The 18,925-nt window shown below is 49.0% G+C and overlaps 1 protein-coding gene across 2 annotated transcripts in view; it reads left to right on the top strand.

Annotated features, from left to right (window-relative positions):
* The window catches only part of TGFB3 (transforming growth factor, beta 3), a 25,536-nt gene that overhangs the window by 623 nt on the left and 5,988 nt on the right, over positions 1-18,925 (top strand). The window contains exons 2-5 of one of the 2 annotated variants that reach the window (XM_011949524.1): positions 619-1,842; positions 10,753-10,916; positions 11,553-11,682; positions 17,148-17,255. In XM_011949524.1, the coding sequence (XP_011804914.1) occupies positions 1,491-1,842; positions 10,753-10,916; positions 11,553-11,682; positions 17,148-17,255 (754 nt within the window). In that variant the 5' untranslated portion in view covers positions 619-1,490. Of the gene's footprint in view, positions 1-369; positions 1,843-10,752; positions 10,917-11,552; positions 11,683-17,147; positions 17,256-18,925 lie in introns of those variants that run through there. The other variant, XM_011949522.1, reaches the window with a different exon arrangement.

Raw genomic sequence — 18,925 nt, forward strand, 5'->3', positions numbered from 1 at the left:
CCTGCCCCGGGTCGGGCCTGGCCCGGGGTCGACCCCGGGACCGGGGGACCAGGAGGGAGAGTAGACGCGGGCCGCGGACTGCGCGGACTGACAGCTGGCGAGAGGGCGCCGGGGCTGGGGGAAATGGAGGGAGGGGGCTCATCGGAGTAACTTTCCAGAAAAACAGCCAACGTGTAGCAGGAGTGATTCCAAGAGGGGAAAAAAAGTTCAGCTACCACGTCGAACGAGAGGACTCGCAACGTATTTTTCAAATGGGCTCGGCTTTTCCTGTGCCTGTTTAAAACATTAACATCGTGCAGCAAAAGAGGCTGCGTGCGCTGGTCCCTCCCTCCCCCACCCCAGGCCAGAGACGTCATGGGAGGGAGGTATAAAATTTCAGCAGAGAGAAATAGAGAAAGCAGTGTGTGTGCATGTGTGTGTGTGAGAGAGGGAGAGGAGCGAGAGGGAGAGGGAGAGAGAGAAAGGGAGGGAAGCAGAGAGTCAAGTCCAAGGGAATGAGCGAGAGAGGCAGAGACAGGGGAAGAGGCGTGCGAGAGAAGGAATAACAGCTTTCCGGAGCAGGCGTGCCGTGAACTGGCTTCTATTTTATTTTATTTTTCTCCTTTTTATTTTTTAAAGAGAAGCAGGGGACAGAAGCAATGGCCGAGGCAGAAGACAAGCCGAGGTGCTGGTGACCCTGGGCGTCTGAGTGGATGACTGAGGCTGCTGCGCTCAGAGGCCTGCCTCCCTGCCTTCCAATGCACATAACCCCACACCCCAGCCAATGAAGACGAGAGGCAGCGTGAACAAAGTCATTTAGAAAGCCCCCGAGGAAGTGTAAACAAAAGAGAAAGCATGAATGGAGTGCCTGAGAGACAAGTGTGTCCTGTACTGCCCCCACCTTTAGCTGGGCCAGCAACTGCCTGGCCCTGCCTCTCCCCACCTACTCACTGGTGATCTGACTTTTTTTTTTTTTTAACCTTTTTTTCCCCCCTTTTCTTTTCCATTCTCTTATTTTCCTTCAAGGCAAGGCAAGGATTTTGATTTTGGGACCCAGCCATGGTCCTTCTGCTCCTTCTTTAAAATACCCACTTTCTCCCCATCGCCAAGCAGCGTTTGGCAATATCAGATATCCGCTCTATTTATTTTTACCTAAGGAAAAACTCCAGCTCCCTTCCCACTCCCAGCTGCCTTGCCACCCCTCCCAGCCCTCTGCTTGCCCTCCACCTGGCCTGCTGGGAGTCAGAGCCCAGCAAAACCTGTTTAGACACATGGACAAGAATCCCTGCGCTACAAGGCACACAGTCCGCTTCTTCGTCCTCAGGGTTGCCAGCGCTTCCTGGAAGTCCTGAAGCTCTCGCAGTGCAGTGAGTTCATGCACCTTCTTGCCAAGCCTCAGTCTTTGGGATCTGGGGAGGCCGCCTGGTTTTCCTCCCTCCTTCTGCACGTCTGCTGGGGTCTCTTCCTCTCCAGGCCTCGCCGTCCCCCTGGCCTCTCTTCCCAGCTCACACATGAAGATGCACTTGCAAAGGGCTCTGGTGGTCCTGGCGCTGCTGAACTTTGCCTCGGTCAGCCTCTCTCTGTCCACTTGCACCACCTTGGACTTCGGCCACATCAAGAAGAAGAGGGTGGAAGCCATTAGGGGACAGATCTTGAGCAAGCTCAGGCTCACCAGCCCCCCTGAGCCAACGGTGATGACCCACGTCCCCTATCAGGTCCTGGCCCTTTACAACAGCACCCGGGAGCTGCTGGAGGAGATGCATGGGGAGAGGGAGGAAGGCTGCACCCAGGAAAACACTGAGTCGGAATACTATGCCAAAGAAATCCATAAATTCGACATGATCCAGGGGCTGGCGGAGCACAGTAAGTCCAAATTCTCGCTGGGGTGTCTGCTCTGGAGGGTCTGAACTGGAGCTGGGAGCTCTGCAGAGGGGGGCCTAGTGCTGGCCACACAGCAGGGTGCCCCAGGATTCACCAGCACCAAGGCTCAGGAGGTGCGATGCTCCTCCGTTGGGGCTGGGGAGGTGGGTGGGGAAGGACATAGAGCCATTCTGTTAAGAGCCGGTGCTTCTGGGAGGCCAGGAGCCCTGGAGCTGAGCGGCTTGCCGAACTCACATCACATCCTTGACTGATTTTAATTTGGAATTACATTGTGCCGTCCAGGGAAACATATGTGTTCTTGCACATGCGATCATATCAGTAACTGTAAGCATCTGGGTGCCATAAAGGGGAAGGCCGGCTCTGTCAGGAGCCCTTACAGTTCTCAGTGTGGAGACCTCGGTCTTCTCCCTGCTTTTCACGACTCATTGTGACACATCTCCGTTTCAGTTTTTCCAGTTGTTGGGAAGAAGAGTACCTGCCCCAAATTAATGTCTGTCAAGCTTTTTGAAGCCCAGGCAAGAGACAGCTTCTTGCTGCCTGGGCCCTTTGGTCTACCCCACCCACGTGACCCACGAGACCCACGTGAGCTGTGTGTGTGGAGGGGAGAGGGTATGCACGAATGTTCCCAGGGCCGTGTACTTTAGGGCGACATGCAGTCTTGTGCATAGACAGACCTCATGTGCTCAAAATGGGCGCCCTCCAGGCCAGTGGGCACGGGGAGAGCGGGTTTTGGCTCTGGATGCGTAGGGAGGCTGGCGCCCTTTGTGTCTGCGTGTCACGGGAGAGCGGGTGGAGGGGTGGCAGTGGGTGCACGGTGTGGGGGGGATATGTCTGGGAGCCTGCTGTCCCAGGAGGCTCCGTCTGCACAGAGGAGCCGGGCGGCTTCTGGGTGAGATGTCTGTGTGTGTTTGTACACGTGTGGAAGTCATCTGTGTTTACTGAAGGGGATTTTAAAAACCTCAATACAAGAGAGAGAAATTTGGCAGATGTTGAGAAACTGACAGCCCAGGAAAGGAGGAATGTGAGCCACTCGTGGGCCCTAGACTCCGGGAGCAGCTCTGTTTGCTTTTCCTACCAGCAGGTGTCCTCGCCGCCCTGACTACCTCAGCCCAGGCCCACCTGGGAGAGGGGTGGAGGGTGTGGGATGGAACTGGCAGGCAGGGGAGGGTGGTCAGCAGAGCACACAGCAAGGGGTGAAAGGAACCTGGCTGGAGAGAAGTAACAGGAGTGGGTACCGATGGGTGGACCAGCTCTGGCTGGAGGTGCAAAGGCCCTGTTCACGGCTCCACGCCAGGCAGAGGAGCCTGTGGTTACTGGCGAGGGGTTCCCGCTCCGGCTTCCTGTGGCTGCCTGGAGTGCCTTTCTTTAGGATGTGGCTGCCGTGTGGGGCGGTGGCTGGAGGCCGAGGCAGAGCTAGTGCTCCTTGCCCAGGGTCTCTGGGTGGGGCTGACTCAGAGGCCCACAGTTCCCAGAAGCACCTGGCAGCTGGATAGCCAAGGCTCCAACTCCCTGGGAACCCACCAACACAGGAGATAGTGACCACAAGCATCAGAGGAAGGTCGAAATCTGAGGCTGACAGGAGAGGCATGAGAAGAGTCCAGGGCAAGAGGGCAGGACTCAGACCTTCATGGGCTGGGTCAGCAGGAGGAGTCCAAGGGAGGAGGGATCCTGAGTCACGAGGACCCCCCCCAGCCCGGAATCCTGAGCTGAGAATGAATGAGCCACGTGGAGGCAAGGCCATGCGGGTGCAAGTGGACATTGATTTTGTGCAGACTCAAGGCACAAATAGCAGATGGCCTTGGGAAAATCCCAGGCAGGGCCCCACAGATGCTGGGCAGCTTCCAGGCTGCACTACCAAGACCTGCAGCAGATGGGAGTGGCTGTGGGGCCATGGAGCAATAGTCTGGCCTGGGGCAACCCAGCACAGCGAACAGGATGCTGTTCAGGATGCTGGGGAGGAGCCAACACGCAATGCTATGAGGCTCACAGGTGCAAACCGGAAGCAGGCAGACTCTGCAGCTGTTGGAGGTGACTTGGAGGCTGAGCAGACAGACCTGGGCCCACCCTGCAGCTGGTCAGGTGCTGAGCCCACCCCAGAGAGGCAGACACACAAGGCACACTAATTATAAGGAAGGCAGTGGGCAGGTGCTAAGCAGGAGCAGAGAGCCATCATCAGGGGTTTGCGAGGCGGTGGGGCGGGGGGTGGGGGAAAGGAAGCCTGTCCTTAACTCATGAGGGCAGACAGAGGTGACACCAGGTCTGTGGTGAGGCACAGCAGGGTCTTGATGCCAGATCCTCTGCGGGGAGGTCATGAGATCACATTCTCTTCCATATTTCCTCACTTCTGGCCACCTCCCTGACCCAGTGAACATGCATTCGAAGGAAAGTGATAATAGGAGCCAGGGCAAGGAGATGGAGGTTCCTGGAGAGGAAAATGAAAGAGGAAATACTTTTTAGTGGTGCAGGAGAAAGGGCACCAAGGTGAGAGCAGAGAGGAAGGCCTTTTCCTAAATAAATTTATCTCCCTGTTTTATGCATAAAGAAACTGAGACCTGGATCGCTTAAGTAATTTGTCCAAAAAGAGCGGGCACCGTAACCTAGGCATTCTGCCTGCACGACACATATAGTTAAGCACTCATGGATACGTAAAATACAAGTTGTAAGTGCTGCCTTTAACCTTTAGGATTCAGTAGAACTTTGATTTGTAACATAAATGAATCACATGTTGGACCAAGCAGGAGAGGTCAGGAGTTACTATCTTAGTAACCCAGGTGGCAGATTGCATAAAGATAACCAGATTTGTTCTTTCTTAGCTCTGCAGTTTTTTTTTTTTTGCCCGGGAGATTCATACTGCCACAAATGTTCTCCCTAATTTAATGAAAGAGTTTTCTTTATTTAATGAAGAGTCTCAAGCAGGTTAAGCAACTGTAGCTACATAAAAGTGACCTCTCTGAGCCTCAGTTTCCCCAGCTGTAAAGTCAGAGATGATTTCCAAACTCCTTTTCAGCTGAAAGAATTTTATAATTCCATCTGGGATGAATCAGCAGAGCCTCTACTGGGGACTATGGGCAAGACTCTGTAATCCCGTCTCTAATTCTCCAGGATTTTACTGTGGGGAGGGAGTAGAGAGTTTCTCTGACCCCACGTGATGGGAAAGGGCACAGCTTTTTTACTTCTGTTGCCATCCCTCTTACAAAGATATCACCAATGTAGGTGTCGTTTTATCTTCTGGCTTGTAATTATCTGTGTCTGTTCAGAGACTTGTTGTTTTCAGCCAAGGGCAGCGCTAAGACAACCGGCAAATCTGGAGTTTCTCAGCAAAGAGAAAACTCGATATTTTAGTCCTTCTTCTCTGGCTGCTAAGTGTAGATTTTGTTTATTCTGAGAATTATTGTGAAAATCATTTGCTCCAAGGACCAATGCCCTCTGCACAGTAGGGGTCAGCACTTCTCCAAGTGTGGTCCAGAGGAAGCTGGAGGTAAATGTAGATTCCCTGGTCCTACCCACCCTTACAGAATCAGAATCTTGAGGGGTGGAGTCTTGGGGAATCTGTGTTTTCGACAAGCTCCTTATGGATTCTTAAGCACACTGAAGCTTAAGACTCAGGGAACTAGGGCAAAACCTTTTCTGAGAGGGATGGCAAACACAAGTGCCTATAGAAACCCGGCGGGAAATGCAAATGATCTGGAAGAAAAGCCATGGCGTCGTGATCAACTGCACCAGGACACTTGGTCTTGGGGTCAGGGAGAAAGTAAGGTGTGTGAAACAGGGAGAGGGAGGGGACCTGGAGCCCACGTGCCCAGCCAAAGCAGCAGCCAACCTCAGCTCTTGCTGGGTCATGCATTGATGACTGTGGGTCCAGCTTGATTAGTTCTTCCCATGTCCCAGAAGAGAAGAAAATCTGGATCTTTCTGTGAAGTATTCCAATTTTTAACGTGGGCTTAAACTGTTTATGGGCTTCTAACTAAAAATTTTTAAAGGTGTTCCATCAGTGAAGCAACACGTCTAATTTACTTAAAAGTTAATCAATAGAAAGCTCACACACACCATTAAAGCAGTGGTTTCTCAAACTTCCAGAACATCTGGAAGCCATGGTGCCCTTTGCAGCACATTATAATCTGTGGTTCTCAACCCTGGCTGCACATTGGAATCATCTGGAAATCTTAAAAAAATATGCCGTGGACCCCACTCACTCCAGTGTAGTCAGAACTGCTGGGGAATGGGTCCAGGCATCATTTGTTTTTAAAGCTTTCCAGGTGATTCTAACGTGCAGCCAGGGTAGAGAAGTACAGCCACACTGATAAATACAGTCCCTTCACTGGAACCAGCAAAAAATGATATATACAAGCAAAGGCACACCTAGCAGCCTCAGGTGTCTGAACACATTTTAAAAGGCAGTTAACTAAACACGGTCAGTTATTTCCTGGTTTTTCCATGCATACTCTACATGAATATTCTTTGCTTATGTTTTGCCCCGTAAAACAAGATAGAGAAAATGGCATTCACCAATATACATTTTCCTGTGCAATGGAAAAAGTTGCTCAAGATTTAATTTGTAATAGTGGGACCCCCTAGTCCAGCTCTCAATAATGCTAGTGTTCTGCAGAGGCATGGCTTAAAAACCACAAACTGGTTTGCAGTGGGTCATTGTCTGAGGCATAGGTTGACATTCTAGGCCCATTTAGTGGAATCTTGCCATATTTTGTTGCTGAAACCATCTTCACTAGATGATCGCCCAGATCCCTCCTAGCTTCCAGAGTCTCTGCCTCAATAAATGAAGTGTGTTCAGAAGACCTAGGTTCAAACCCCACCTCCGCCACCTTCTAGTTATATGACTTTGGGAAAGCCATTTAACTTTTTGAGTTTCATTTTTCTCATTTGTCAAGTGATAAATTTTACATGTTTTCCTTCTCAAGGGTCACATGAAGTAATAAAAACTCGAGAAAACATAAGATGGTGCTATTACATTTTGCTTATTTATTTACACTATGATTTATTCCACAGATTACTTAAAGCATCATTATTCAGTGAATTTGATTGTCAAGAAGATTGTATTTACATTTTCTTTGATCTCCCAGGCAATTCTTTTTTAAAATTAATTTTAATTTTAATTTTTTTGACAGAGTCTCACTCTTGTCACCCAGACTGGAGTGCACTGGTGCAATCTCGGCTCACTGTAGCTTCTGCCTTCTGGGTTCAAGCAATTCTCGTGCCTCAGCCTCCCGAGTAGCTGGGGTTACAGGTGCCCACCACCATGCCCCGCTAATTTTTGTATTTGGAGTAGAGTCAGAGTTTCACCATGTTGACCAGGTTGCTCTCGAACTCCTGACCTCCAGTGATCCACCTGCCTTGGCCTCCCAAAATGCTGGGATTACAGGCATGAGCCACTGTTCCCAGCCTTTAAAATTTTTAATTTTAAATAATAGGGATAGGTCCTCCCTGTGTTGTCTAAGCTGATCTTGAACTCCTGGGCTCAAGTGATCCTCCCACCTCAGCCTCCCAAGTAGCTGGAATAACGGACATGTGCCAACACGCCCAGCTAATTTTTGTATTTTTAATAAAGATGGGGTTTCAGTATGTTGGCCAGGCTGGTCTCGAACACCTGAGCTCAAGCAATCCGCCCACCTCAGCCTCCCAAGATGCTGGCTGGGATTACAGGCATGAGACACCGTGCCTGGCTGCCAATTCTTCTTTGTTTTTTTTTGAGACGGAGTCTCACTCTGTCGCCCAGGCTGGAGTGCAGTGATGCAATCTCAGCTCACTGCAACCTCGACCTCCCAGGTTCAAGCGATTCTCCTGCCTCAGCCTCCTGAGTAGCTAGGATTACAAGCATGCACCATAATGCCTGGCTAATTTTTGTATTTTTAGTAGAGACAGGGTTTCACCATGTTGCCCCGGTGCCAATTCTTTTTTAATCACTAGCAATTATGTCCAGGCTTTGCTTGCTAGGTCAAATTGCTTGTGTCAGCTAACTTCTGCGTGACTGTGGCCAAGACCCTCTGGACAGCCATTTCTCCCTCTGAAGAGGGTTGCACTACATGGCTCCTAATGTACCTTCTAACTCATTGGAAATCTATACATCCCAGTAATAGAAAATGACCTTTCCCACCTCTTTTTTGAAACCTTAAAATTCTCCTCAGGAGGAGTTCATCTTGGGGAGCAGATTATGATTGATAGGCTGGAAGAAACCAAAGAGGACGGCCACTAGAGTGTCCTCAGAACTCTCCTAGCTCATAACTTTCTCCATCTCCTGGCTTCCCGCTGCCTTGACCCACTGTGACCGTCCTCACCAGCAAGTGCCATTTTCCATCTCCCTTCTTTTTTTTTTGAGACGGAGTCTCCCTCTGTCACCCAGGTTGGAGTGCAGTGGCGCAATCTCAGCTCATTGCAACCTCCGCCTCCTGGGTTCAAGCAATTCTCCTGCCTCAGCCTCCTGAGTAGCTGGGATTACAGGTGCACACCACCACACCTGGCTAATTTTCATATTTTTAGTAGCAACAGGGTTTCACCATGATGGTCAGGCTGGTCTCGAACTCCTGACATTGTGATCTACCCACCTCGGCCTCCCAGAGTGCTGGGACTACAGGTGTGAGCCACTGTGCCCTGCCCTGTCTCCCTTCTTTTTACAGCAAGGTTCATGTTGCACTGACTTTATTCCTCTTGTAGTCACTGGTGGTGTGTTATTTATTTACTTTATTATTATTATTATTTTGAAACATAATCTCCTTCTGTTGCCCAGGCTGGAATGCAGTGGCACAATCACGGCTCACTGCAGCCTGGACCTCCTGAGCTCAAGCGATGCTGCCAGGAGGTACTATTGTGACTGAAGCCGTATCGATAACAGCTCCTTCAAGACCCAGCTCTGTTGTCCTTGATAGGGTTGCCAATGCAAGTAGCTTATCCACATTCAGAGTATTACAAACTTGTAAACTTACGCATTACTTAGCTATCACTGACTTCTCTCCTTGGTTCTATCTGAAATGGTTTAGGGAATCATTGGTAGTATCTGTTCTTTCAAAGCCAATTATTTATCAGGGCTTCATTAGATAGCATTCACACATTTGTTTTCCTAACATCTGTTCCATTAATTTTCTAAGAACCAGTGTCCGGCCCACCAGATGGCAATTTCCAGAAACACTCATCCTTCCCTAAAGATCAGTAGCGCATTTGCTTGTTTCCAGGCCTCTGATCCTTCCTGCCTTGTCCGTGACTTCCTCAGCCACCCCTCGGGGTGATTATAAGCTCATTCCAGCCATGTCCATTATGTGTGGAATCTGGGTCTATGAGCTTGAATTTCAGCCTCGGGCTATTGTTACCATTTGTGCAGAAAGTTTTTCTCTGGGTGTGAGTACTGCTCAGACCTTGAGGTTGTCAAGTGTACAGGAGCAGAGAAAAGACAGGCTCTTTCTCTTTCTCTGGCTCAGAGGGGTGGGAAAGAGCATTGGCTGCCCATGTCTTGTGGACAGGGATGAAGAGGCCAGCAGGTGACAGCGTCTGGCATAGCGCGTGCTGTCAAGAAAAGAGAAAGGAGCCAGTGGAGGAAGCATCTGTGTTTCCGCCAGGTTCATGATGTGGGCTCTTTGCTATATAAGCCCGGCTTTATTGGGTCTAAAACACGAGGTTGAGATGTCACTGCACTGCTCAAACACTTTCAGTGACTCCCTACTGTTAATGGGTTAACATTTAACCTTTTAGTCTGACAGGTGGACCCCAGTCTACCATCTTGCCCTTTCTCACCTGGCTGCCACCTGCTGCTTCGAGTCCCTCTTACGCATTTGCATTTCCTCCCTTCCCTGCCTTTGCTTCCAGCAGTCACTCCACGTTCCTCCCCATCCTCAAATCCTCTCAATTTTCACCTCTTCCATGAAGTGCTCCCTGCCGTTTCCCTCCTTTGATTTCCTGCAGCAACCAACCCCTGGACTTCTCTGAAAATCATTGGTTTCCTGTCACTCCCCTCACCTGTGCTCCTGCATTTTGATATCTTCCAGGGCACTCTGTCCTATTATTTCTCTCTAGTCCTGTTATTTGGGCCCATGTATTAATACCCCCCACTTGGATATTAACCCATAAGCCTGAGGCTGCAATTTTTTGAATTTTGAAGTCAGACCTTGGGGATGACCTTGAGCAGTAGGATATAAATAACTCCCACATGCTTAGCATTCCAATAATGGAACACTAGGCATAAATGGATTTTAATCCCCTTGAAGGCAGGGGTTGTGTCTGTTCACGTTTTGCTTCCCAGTGTTAGCACTATGCTTGGCATATAGTAGCTGCTCAATACATTTTTTATAAATGAATGGATGCCCAGAGGAACAAACACAGGAATAAATCAACTAGTTGTAAGTTATGTAAACTACTAGGTTGCTGATATCTTTCTAGAATCAGTATTTTCTTAGGCCGGGCACGGTGGCTTACGCCTGTAATCCCAGCTTTCAGGGAGGTAGAGGCAGGAGGATAGCTTGAGCCCAGGAGTTCGAGACCTGCCTGGGCAATATAGTAAGACCCTGTTCTCCACAAAAAGGAAGAAAAAACAAAACAAAACAAAACAAAAATGTAGAATCAGTATTTTCTCAAAAAGTAGGAAAAACAGGTTGGAGAACTTACCAGAACTGAGATTTTAAGGCAGTGGGAGGAGGGGGCAATTAGATTTGACTGGCCAGTCTCTAGTGCCATGTCATGGAGCTCTGAGGCCACATTGCTCCTTGCTCAGGACTGTGTGTGATTCTAGGGCCACCAAGAATCTTCCTCGTATCTCCACCTTGAGGTCTGAGACCTCAAGCCTCTAGGGAGGTGGCAGGCAGGACGGTGGCCACTTGGTGCCTGTCCGTTGGCAGCACACTGTTCCTGCATGTCTCACTCATGCTGTGCCCTCTGCTCTGCTTTATCTCCTAGACGAACTGGCTGTCTGCCCCAAAGGAATTACCTCCAAGGTTTTCCGCTTCAATGTGTCCTCAGTGGAGAAAAATAGAACCAACCTGTTCCGAGCAGAATTCCGGGTCTTGCGGGTGCCCAACCCCAGCTCTAAGCGGAATGAGCAGAGGATCGAGCTCTTCCAGGTAACTCCTCTCTCGGAGCAGAAACCACACCTACGAGAAAGCCAGTTCCTTTGCCATATCAGGGCACCACTGGGTGCAGAGTTTAGCAGACCTGGGTTTGAATCCTGGCTTCTCTGAGCCTTCGTTTCTGTATCCGTGTCTGTCATTAAAACACTTAAGGTGGCTCAAGCCTGTAATCCCAGCACTTTGGGAGGCCGAGACGGGCGGATCATGAGGTCAGGAGATCAAGACCATCCTGGCTAACATGGTGAAACCCCGTCTCTACTAAAAAAAATACAAAAAACTAGCCAGGCAAGGTGAAAAAAAAAAAAAATACAAAAAACTAGCCAGGCAAGGTGGCGGGCGCCTGTAGTCCCAGCTACTCGGGAGGCTGAGGCAGGAGAATGGCGTAAACCCGGGAGGCGGAGCTTGCAGTGAGCTGAGATCCGGCCACTGCACTCCATCCCGGGCGACAGAGCGAGACTCCGTCTCAAAAAAAAAAAAAAAAAAAAAAAAGAGTTAGCTAAGGCGCTCAGGGGCCATGGCATTCAGGAACCACTGGTTTCTTATTGCTCCCTCACCTGTGCTCTGCACTGTGACATCTTCTGGGGCACTCCGTCATGGCCTCTAGTACTCACTCCTTTCTCTGCCCTGTAGATCCTTCGGCCAGATGAGCACATTGCCAAACAGCGCTATATTGGTGGCAAGAATCTGCCCACACGGGGCACTGCCGAGTGGCTGTCCTTTGATGTCACTGACACAGTGCGTGAATGGCTGTTGAGAAGAGGTAGGTGGACCCTTCGGAAGAACATTTCAAAATGAACCTCAGGTCCCTTACTCCTCCATGAAACAGAGGGAAGAGGACAGAATTAAGGGAGTCAGAGATCTGGGTTCAAACCCTAGCTTTGCCACTGAGTATCCTCCATTCATTCACTCAACTAATGTTTATTAAGTGCTCCCTGTAAACCAGGCCCTGGGGATGCAGCCACAGGGATAGGAACTATGAGAAATGGAAAGAGGGCAATGTGATAATGATTGGGTGGGGTCCAACAGGGAAGGTCTCTGTGATGAAGAAATTCATGCATTGACATCTGAATGATAAGGAGTCAGCCCATGAAGATCAGAATAAGGGATGTGCTAAGCAAAGGCAACAGCCAGGCCCAGGCCCTCAAGTGGAAATAAGCTTGATGTGTTCGAGCAGCAGCAGCAGCAAACAGATTGGTGTGGCTGGAGCATGCTGAGCTGGGGTAGGGAGGAGGAGGGGAGGTGGTCAGAGAGGTTGCTGGGGCCATATAATTTGTTGTTGTTATTATTATTATTATTATTATTATTATTTCTTGAGACTGAGTCTCACTCTGTTGCCTAAGCTGGAGTGCAGTGGTGCAATTTCGGCTCACTGCACCTCTGCCATCTGGGTTCAAGCGATTCTCATGTCTCAGCCTCCTGAATAGCTGGGACTACAGGCGCACGCTGCCACACCTGGCTAATTTTTTTTGTATTTTTAGTAAAGATGGGGTTTCACCATGTTGGCCAGGCTGGTCTCAAACCCCTGACCTCAAGTGATCCACCCGCTTTGGCTTCCCAAAGTGCTGGGATTATAGACGTGAGCCACCATGCCCAGTCAATTTAATTTAAAACATCATCAGGTCATGGCAAGGTTTCAGGACTTATTCTGGGGGTGATGAGAAGTGTGGGAGTGCTATAACCAGAGATGGGGATACTCAAGGTACCCAGGTATTCCTTTCTGTCCCTCTACTGGGCGTGAAGTCAAGAGCCTAGGAGAACCATGTGGATCTGCTGACAGCAGCTCTGCTGGGAATTCTGACTCAGACAGCTACCGGGAGGAGGGACTGGGTGTGGTGATTCGATTGACATCTTTAAAAGATCCCTCTAGTTTCCAGGAGGTCAAGGGAAGAGGCAGAAATACCAGTTAGGAGCCATGGTGGCAGCCCAGATGAGAGCAATATAGGCTGAGACTAGGGTGGTAGCCGTGGATATGAAGATCGTATGGATTTGTTCTGTATTTTGAAGGTAGCCAGTAAGAAGCACAGGCTGATTAGGTGTGGGGTGTGAGGACACAAGAGCATTCTGGATGACTTCTAAATTTTTCGACATCCAGGTGGTATCACTTATTGAAACGGAGGGCCTAGGAGAAGAACAGGTTCTGTTCTGGCCAGTTAAGTTTGAAAGGCCGGGTGGTCATGCAAGCAGAGCTATCCCAGAGGCGTATCACACTTCACATGTCCCAAATATCTTATCCACGCACTGTCTTTCTTCACCTGGAAAATAAGGCAATGGTTCCTCCTCTGCATGCCTCACAGAGTTGTTTTAAGGATCAGATGCATTTGAGAGAACTTCATGGTTTTTACCATGTTTTACAGGAGTAAGCTTTTCTTATTTTAGATAAGGAAACAGGCCAAGAGAAGTTAAGTGACTTGACCGAGGTCGTCCAGTCTGGATGAGAACTTTGGTGTCTCATGACACCATCCTCTGTGTTTCTTTCCCTTTCCTTGACTGGCACTGCCTGGTCTGATGCTCAGTGGGTTGGGGTCACAGATGGCAGTCCCATCTGTTCCTTCTCTCCCTCTTGGGCAGGGTTTTCTCCTGTCATCAGCTGCTATAAAGCCACAGACCATCCATATATTGATGCCCAGGGTCCCTGAGGCAGGTGGATAGGTCCTTGGTATTTTAGGCAACTAAGAGTTAAAACTCAAAGGCAGAGATTACAAACTATTTGGCCTGCATATTGTTTTCGATTTGACTAGTCATCAACAGTTTTGGGTGTTTTAAGTCAGGAGATTTCACATAAAACCTGGACTTCTTGCTGTTTTTGAAAAATTGGAAGATTTCCTGGTAACCATCCATCAGAGACGAGTACTGGCCACCCCTTAGATGGGGTATGCATCCTCAGTACCCACAGCCCTCACTATTCCTTATTGTTCTCCAAGAGTGAGGCTGGCAGTTCCTGTTTAGCATCACGTGCTGGCTCGATTTTCTCACGTGACCTGCCTGGGCTCCGTAGGCATCGAGTTTGCATTGCTTAGTACCCATGGAGCCCAGGCAGGTCACATAAATGAGAAAATTCCCCATCCAAGGGGAATTATCCGGTGGCTGAGTTGGCAGATGGTAGGCTGGAGATCCTGCCCCAGTCCCAAGGGTACCCAGGAATTCCATCCTGTCCCTCCTACTGAGCACGAAGGCAAGAGCCTAGGACAACCCACGTGGATCTGCCGACAGCAGCTCTGTTGGGAATTCTGACTCAGACGGCTACAGAAAGGAGGGGCTGGGGAAATTAATCTCTTAACTTCCCTGTCTGATTTTGATCAGCTCCACCTGGATTTCTTTGAAGCCCTGGGCACTTGAAGGAGTTCTTATTTTCACAGCTGCAGAGCTCAATGAGAAGTTTGCATTGAGAATGATTTCCATCCTCCTGAGACATCAAAAAGATAATTTCGTAATAAAACCTATGGGTCCCCCACCCACCATCCCCACGGCTGCCAATTCTGAGGTTAGTTCTTCATTGGAACCTTCAGTTCCCACTTAGGCAGATACTGCCTACCTTTCCCACAAGGGAATCATCACACAGGTTTGTGCTTATAGAGAGCCCATGAGTCTCTTCAGAGTTCATGGCTTCAAACCAGGCAACAAAGGAGTCCAAATTGGAGCAGTTGGTGGTGTGGATTGATGAGGAAACTGAGTCACACATGTGGTCTTGGATTCATTGAACAAACATCTGAGAGCCCTTGTGTACCAGGTACCCAGCCTGCATTCTGGGTCCCAGAGTGGGTTGGAGCCTACTAGGGCCACTGGGGACCCAGGTCTCATACCCTCGTGCTATTGCTCATATAGTCTGCAGCACCTAGCTAGACAGGGCCAGGTCTCCCCTAGCAGGCTGGGGAGGGAGCTTCTGAGCATCGTGGCTCAGGAAAGGTGGGACACTGGGAAACAACCATCTTGCATGTTGTTGGTGAATGTGTGGGCATCTTCCTTGGTGGTCTCTGTTGCCCCCTCTTTGCCCCTCCTTATCTCTAACAAGAGTTTGGGATCTCAGGCATCAAGCTGTCAGTGCCTGAATCCTGGCACTGCTATCCACTGGTTGGATATCTTGGGCAAGCTGTTTAATCTCCCTAAGCCTCAGTGTTCTCATCTGTACAATGGGGGATAACAGTTCTTGCTCTATGGGATTATTATAGAGATTAAATGAGTTAGTGCTTGTAAAGTCTTAGAGCAGTGTTTGATATGTAGTAAAGTTCCATGCATTTTGGTGATTGTTGTTATCACCTCTAAGTCCTCTATCTGGATACAGCATGTTGGCCAAGCCAGGCCACCCTCTCGTGCTTACCCCCTGGACCCTCGCTCTCCCCAACATAGCTGTCTGCACCTTGACTTTCTAATTCACAGATTCATAGAACTCACTCCAGGTCTCTTCCAGCCCGCCTTGAACCAGCTTAACCAGGAGGTACACGGTGTTGTTAGGTAGCCCATTTCAGCTACTCTGGCTCCTCCTTCCAGCTGCCTTAACCCAGGGAGAGGGCACTCCTCATACTTCCCTCTCCGGTCACTTCTCCTCCAGCTGGGTCTCAGCTGCCTTGTTTTATTGGTCTGCCTTCTCTCACTGAGCAAACCTGCTGGAACAGAGATCTTCAAGCTCAGCAGGCACAGTGTGCCCCAGTGGTTGCCCTGACTTGTGGTAGAGCGGATCTGGTTAGGCTCTGGAGTTTATGGAAGAAAGGTGCTGGGTTTTAACCAGTAGGACTGGGATGTCCAAGCCAGCCTAATGTTGATGGGAATCTCCAGGCTCGTAGGCTTGTATCCTTCCATCTATGAGAAGGCTGCTGGGCCAGGTTGAACTCTTTGGGGTTTGCTCTGATGGCACAATTTCAGGAAGACTCCAGGTTGTCCTCAAGGCCAGATGCTCACACACATGGTATGTGGCCTCAGGGAGCAGCAAATCAATCAACTCACTGAGAGGCTGACCCTGAATCCAGAGAGGTCTGTCCCCCATGACTTCTTCTACACCTGGTCACAGCTGGCTGCTACCCCAGGATCAACAGAGCTTCCCAAATTAAGTCTTACCCACCAGAATTGACATGATACCAGATCCTACCTGGTTTTCCATGTAAAATTACTTGTCTCAGTGCAGACTTTCCATTTTCTTTCTTTTTCCTTCACTTCACTCAACCTCATTTACTGAGTTCCTGCTTCCTTGATTTTGGTTGCCAAAACTCATGATCCCACAACTACTAGGCGAATGGGCTGGAGTTGCCCTTCTTGCACCAGAATGTCAGGCACCAAACCCTGGCACCTCCAGGCTTCATCATGCTCACTGTCTCCACACTCATGTCATCTGGACCCTCGGCCATAGTTCCCATCTCCTCTGTGCTGTTTTCTAAGTTCACAACTGTCTTCCCAAGCTGTTCGTCTTGGTGAGCAATCCACATTCCAACTTCCCATCATGGTGAACAAGAATTCCCAAAGAAGAAATGTCCAAGTAATTTTTACCTCATTGTGTCCTTGTTTCTTAGGGAAAATATGGCCCAGTGTAACCATGATGTTCATCTTATCTCTTCTAGAATCTGCCACTTTGTCTAGACCCACAATCATGGCCCTGGTAGAAATGCTTGCATCTTCCACTGAGATGGATTCTGCTTCCTGTCTGCAAGTGACCTTGCCTCTAGCATTGGTTCCTGACTTGAATTTTTTTGCCAGCATTACATCCTGTGGCCCTTTGAATTTATGGCCTTTTGAATCATGGTCTCTGTGCTCAGAGACTCTTTAGTTACTCCCTGTCCCTAGTCTCTTCCAGTCCCTCTGTCTCTTGCCCTCATCCTTCCTCAGTAGGTTGGCTCAACGATCCCCTCTCCCAGAAACCACGTAGATGGCATGAGTTTTTACTTTCCTTCCTGTATCTGTGTCCTTTTGCCCCCAAGTAGGTAGGTGACAATTGTCTCTTAATACCATCCTTTGAAAGGGAATGATTATTCCACTTCTGTTTCATGATGGCCACTAGTGTATGCCCCCATTTGGTGATTCATAATATAACAGGAATACCTGGAATGTGGCAATGTGCGCATGAAGGTCCACTCTGACTGAGCTCTGGAGGTGCTTTCTGTCTCCTGTGACCCTCAATAGAACTCAGTTCCTATGAGTCCCTGTAGGAGCAGAGGCCCTGGCTCACCCTTGCATGGGTGGTGGGTACACTTCCCCATCACACAGAGGCGTTTTTCTCATGAACTCTGTCTTATTTTGCAGAGTCCAACTTAGGTCTAGAAATCAGCATTCACTGTCCATGTCACACCTTTCAGCCCAATGGAGATATCCTGGAAAACATTCACGAGGTGATGGAAATCAAATTCAAAGGTAACAAAATGAATGTGTATGGTAGGATGGGTGAGTGGGGCGGGGGCGGGGAGAGTTAATGGGACAGGATAGTGCAGGAGACCCTAACCAGACCTCAAGAAAAGAAACCAAGCTCCTTCAGAGAGATAGCCGACTATTTTGTACCTGAGTAATTCTGCTTTGCCCCAAAAGCAATGAGTGTAGCTTTCAGCTTATAGCTTAGAGAATGCATTAGCCTCTGGAAGACAACATGGTCTGGTAAGTGGTGAAACTGTGTAGGCAAGCCCTCTAGCCTCTGGGCCTAGTGAAATGGGATGAGAGTTCCTCTTTCACAGGGTTGTCAGGCAATTAAATGAGATAACGAATAAGGAACACTGTGCCAGAAATACTCAACAGATAGGAGTTGTCTTCCCCCTCCCTAAAAGAAATTAACTTTGGCTGTCCTGAACATGAGTGCCCAGACGACTGAGCTTTGCAGATGTGCAGGGCCTGCCTGACCTCGCCCAGGGTCCTCTGGGTTTGGATAATTGCTTCCAGTCTCAGGGTGTTTGTCCCCAGGTGTTTGGGTAGAGATGGTGAAGTCGTTGAGAGTTTTCCATTATGTTTGCAGGGAACTCAGCCTTGATGATCTCTGGAGTTTAGGAAAGTTCTCTTTTCCTTTCATATTCCCATTTTGGGTAACTGCAGAATGCCTGAGGTCAGAGGCTTGTCTAGGAAAAGGTGCAGGCCTCTTTTGGCTCAGCGCTTGACAGTGATCTTACCCCACATGGGCTCTATTTTAGAGCCTTTTTTTTTTTTAAAGCCAAAGATTTGACACTGTAATCACAGAACCTTAGAGCCCAGAGGACCTTCAGAGTCCTTACCTACAGGCCAGCTTAGGATGAAACCTTCCCATTTCAGTGAATACTTATCTTGTTTATAAAGATTTTCAGAAAAAGGGATTTGTGATCCAGGTCTCTCATTTATCTTACAGATCTGGTGCCCCTTCCTGAGATCTGAGCCCCTCCTGTAGCTGTGTACATTAATTCCTCATGTTCCTGTCCTCAGTGAGGATGGACAACAGCTGGCAGCTATCCTTCACGAAATTGATCTCCATTTAGTTGAGACTCTAAGTCAGTCTCCAGTCTTCCTTTTTTTTCCAGAAGAAATGGGTTGATGAATTAATTCTTTCCAGAGCTTGTTTGCTAAGCTGTTTATCATATGCTTCATTATCTCATCTGAATTTTATAGTGAAAACACTTCAAAGACTCTAAGTGCAATGTGAATATTAACAATTGTACAGTCTTGTTTCTTTGGCTCCCATTCAGGCCATCTTAAGTTGTGACACCTTAAATTTTCGGTAGGACTTCTGCGTTATCTTGATCCATTCACATTTTAAGAGGAAACTCACACCCCAAGATTCTAAGTCTAAAATCTAAAGTGACAACCCAGGGCTGGGCGTGGTGGCTCACACCTGTAATCCCAGCACTCTGGGAGGCCAAGGCAGGCGGATCACTTGAGGTCAGGAGTTGGAGACCAGCCTGGCCAACATGGAGAAACCCCGTCTCTACTAAAAATACAAAAATAGCCAGGCATAATGGTACAAGCCTGCAATCCTAGCTCCTCAGGAGGCTGAAGCACGAGAACCACTTGAACCTGGGAGGTGGAGGTTGCAGTGAGCCAAGATCCTGCCATTGCACTCCAGCCTGGGT

Source organism: Colobus angolensis, unplaced genomic scaffold (assembly GCF_000951035.1).
Source record: "Colobus angolensis palliatus isolate OR3802 unplaced genomic scaffold, Cang.pa_1.0 Scaffold3, whole genome shotgun sequence".
Classification (NCBI taxonomy): domain Eukaryota; kingdom Metazoa; phylum Chordata; class Mammalia; order Primates; family Cercopithecidae; genus Colobus; species Colobus angolensis.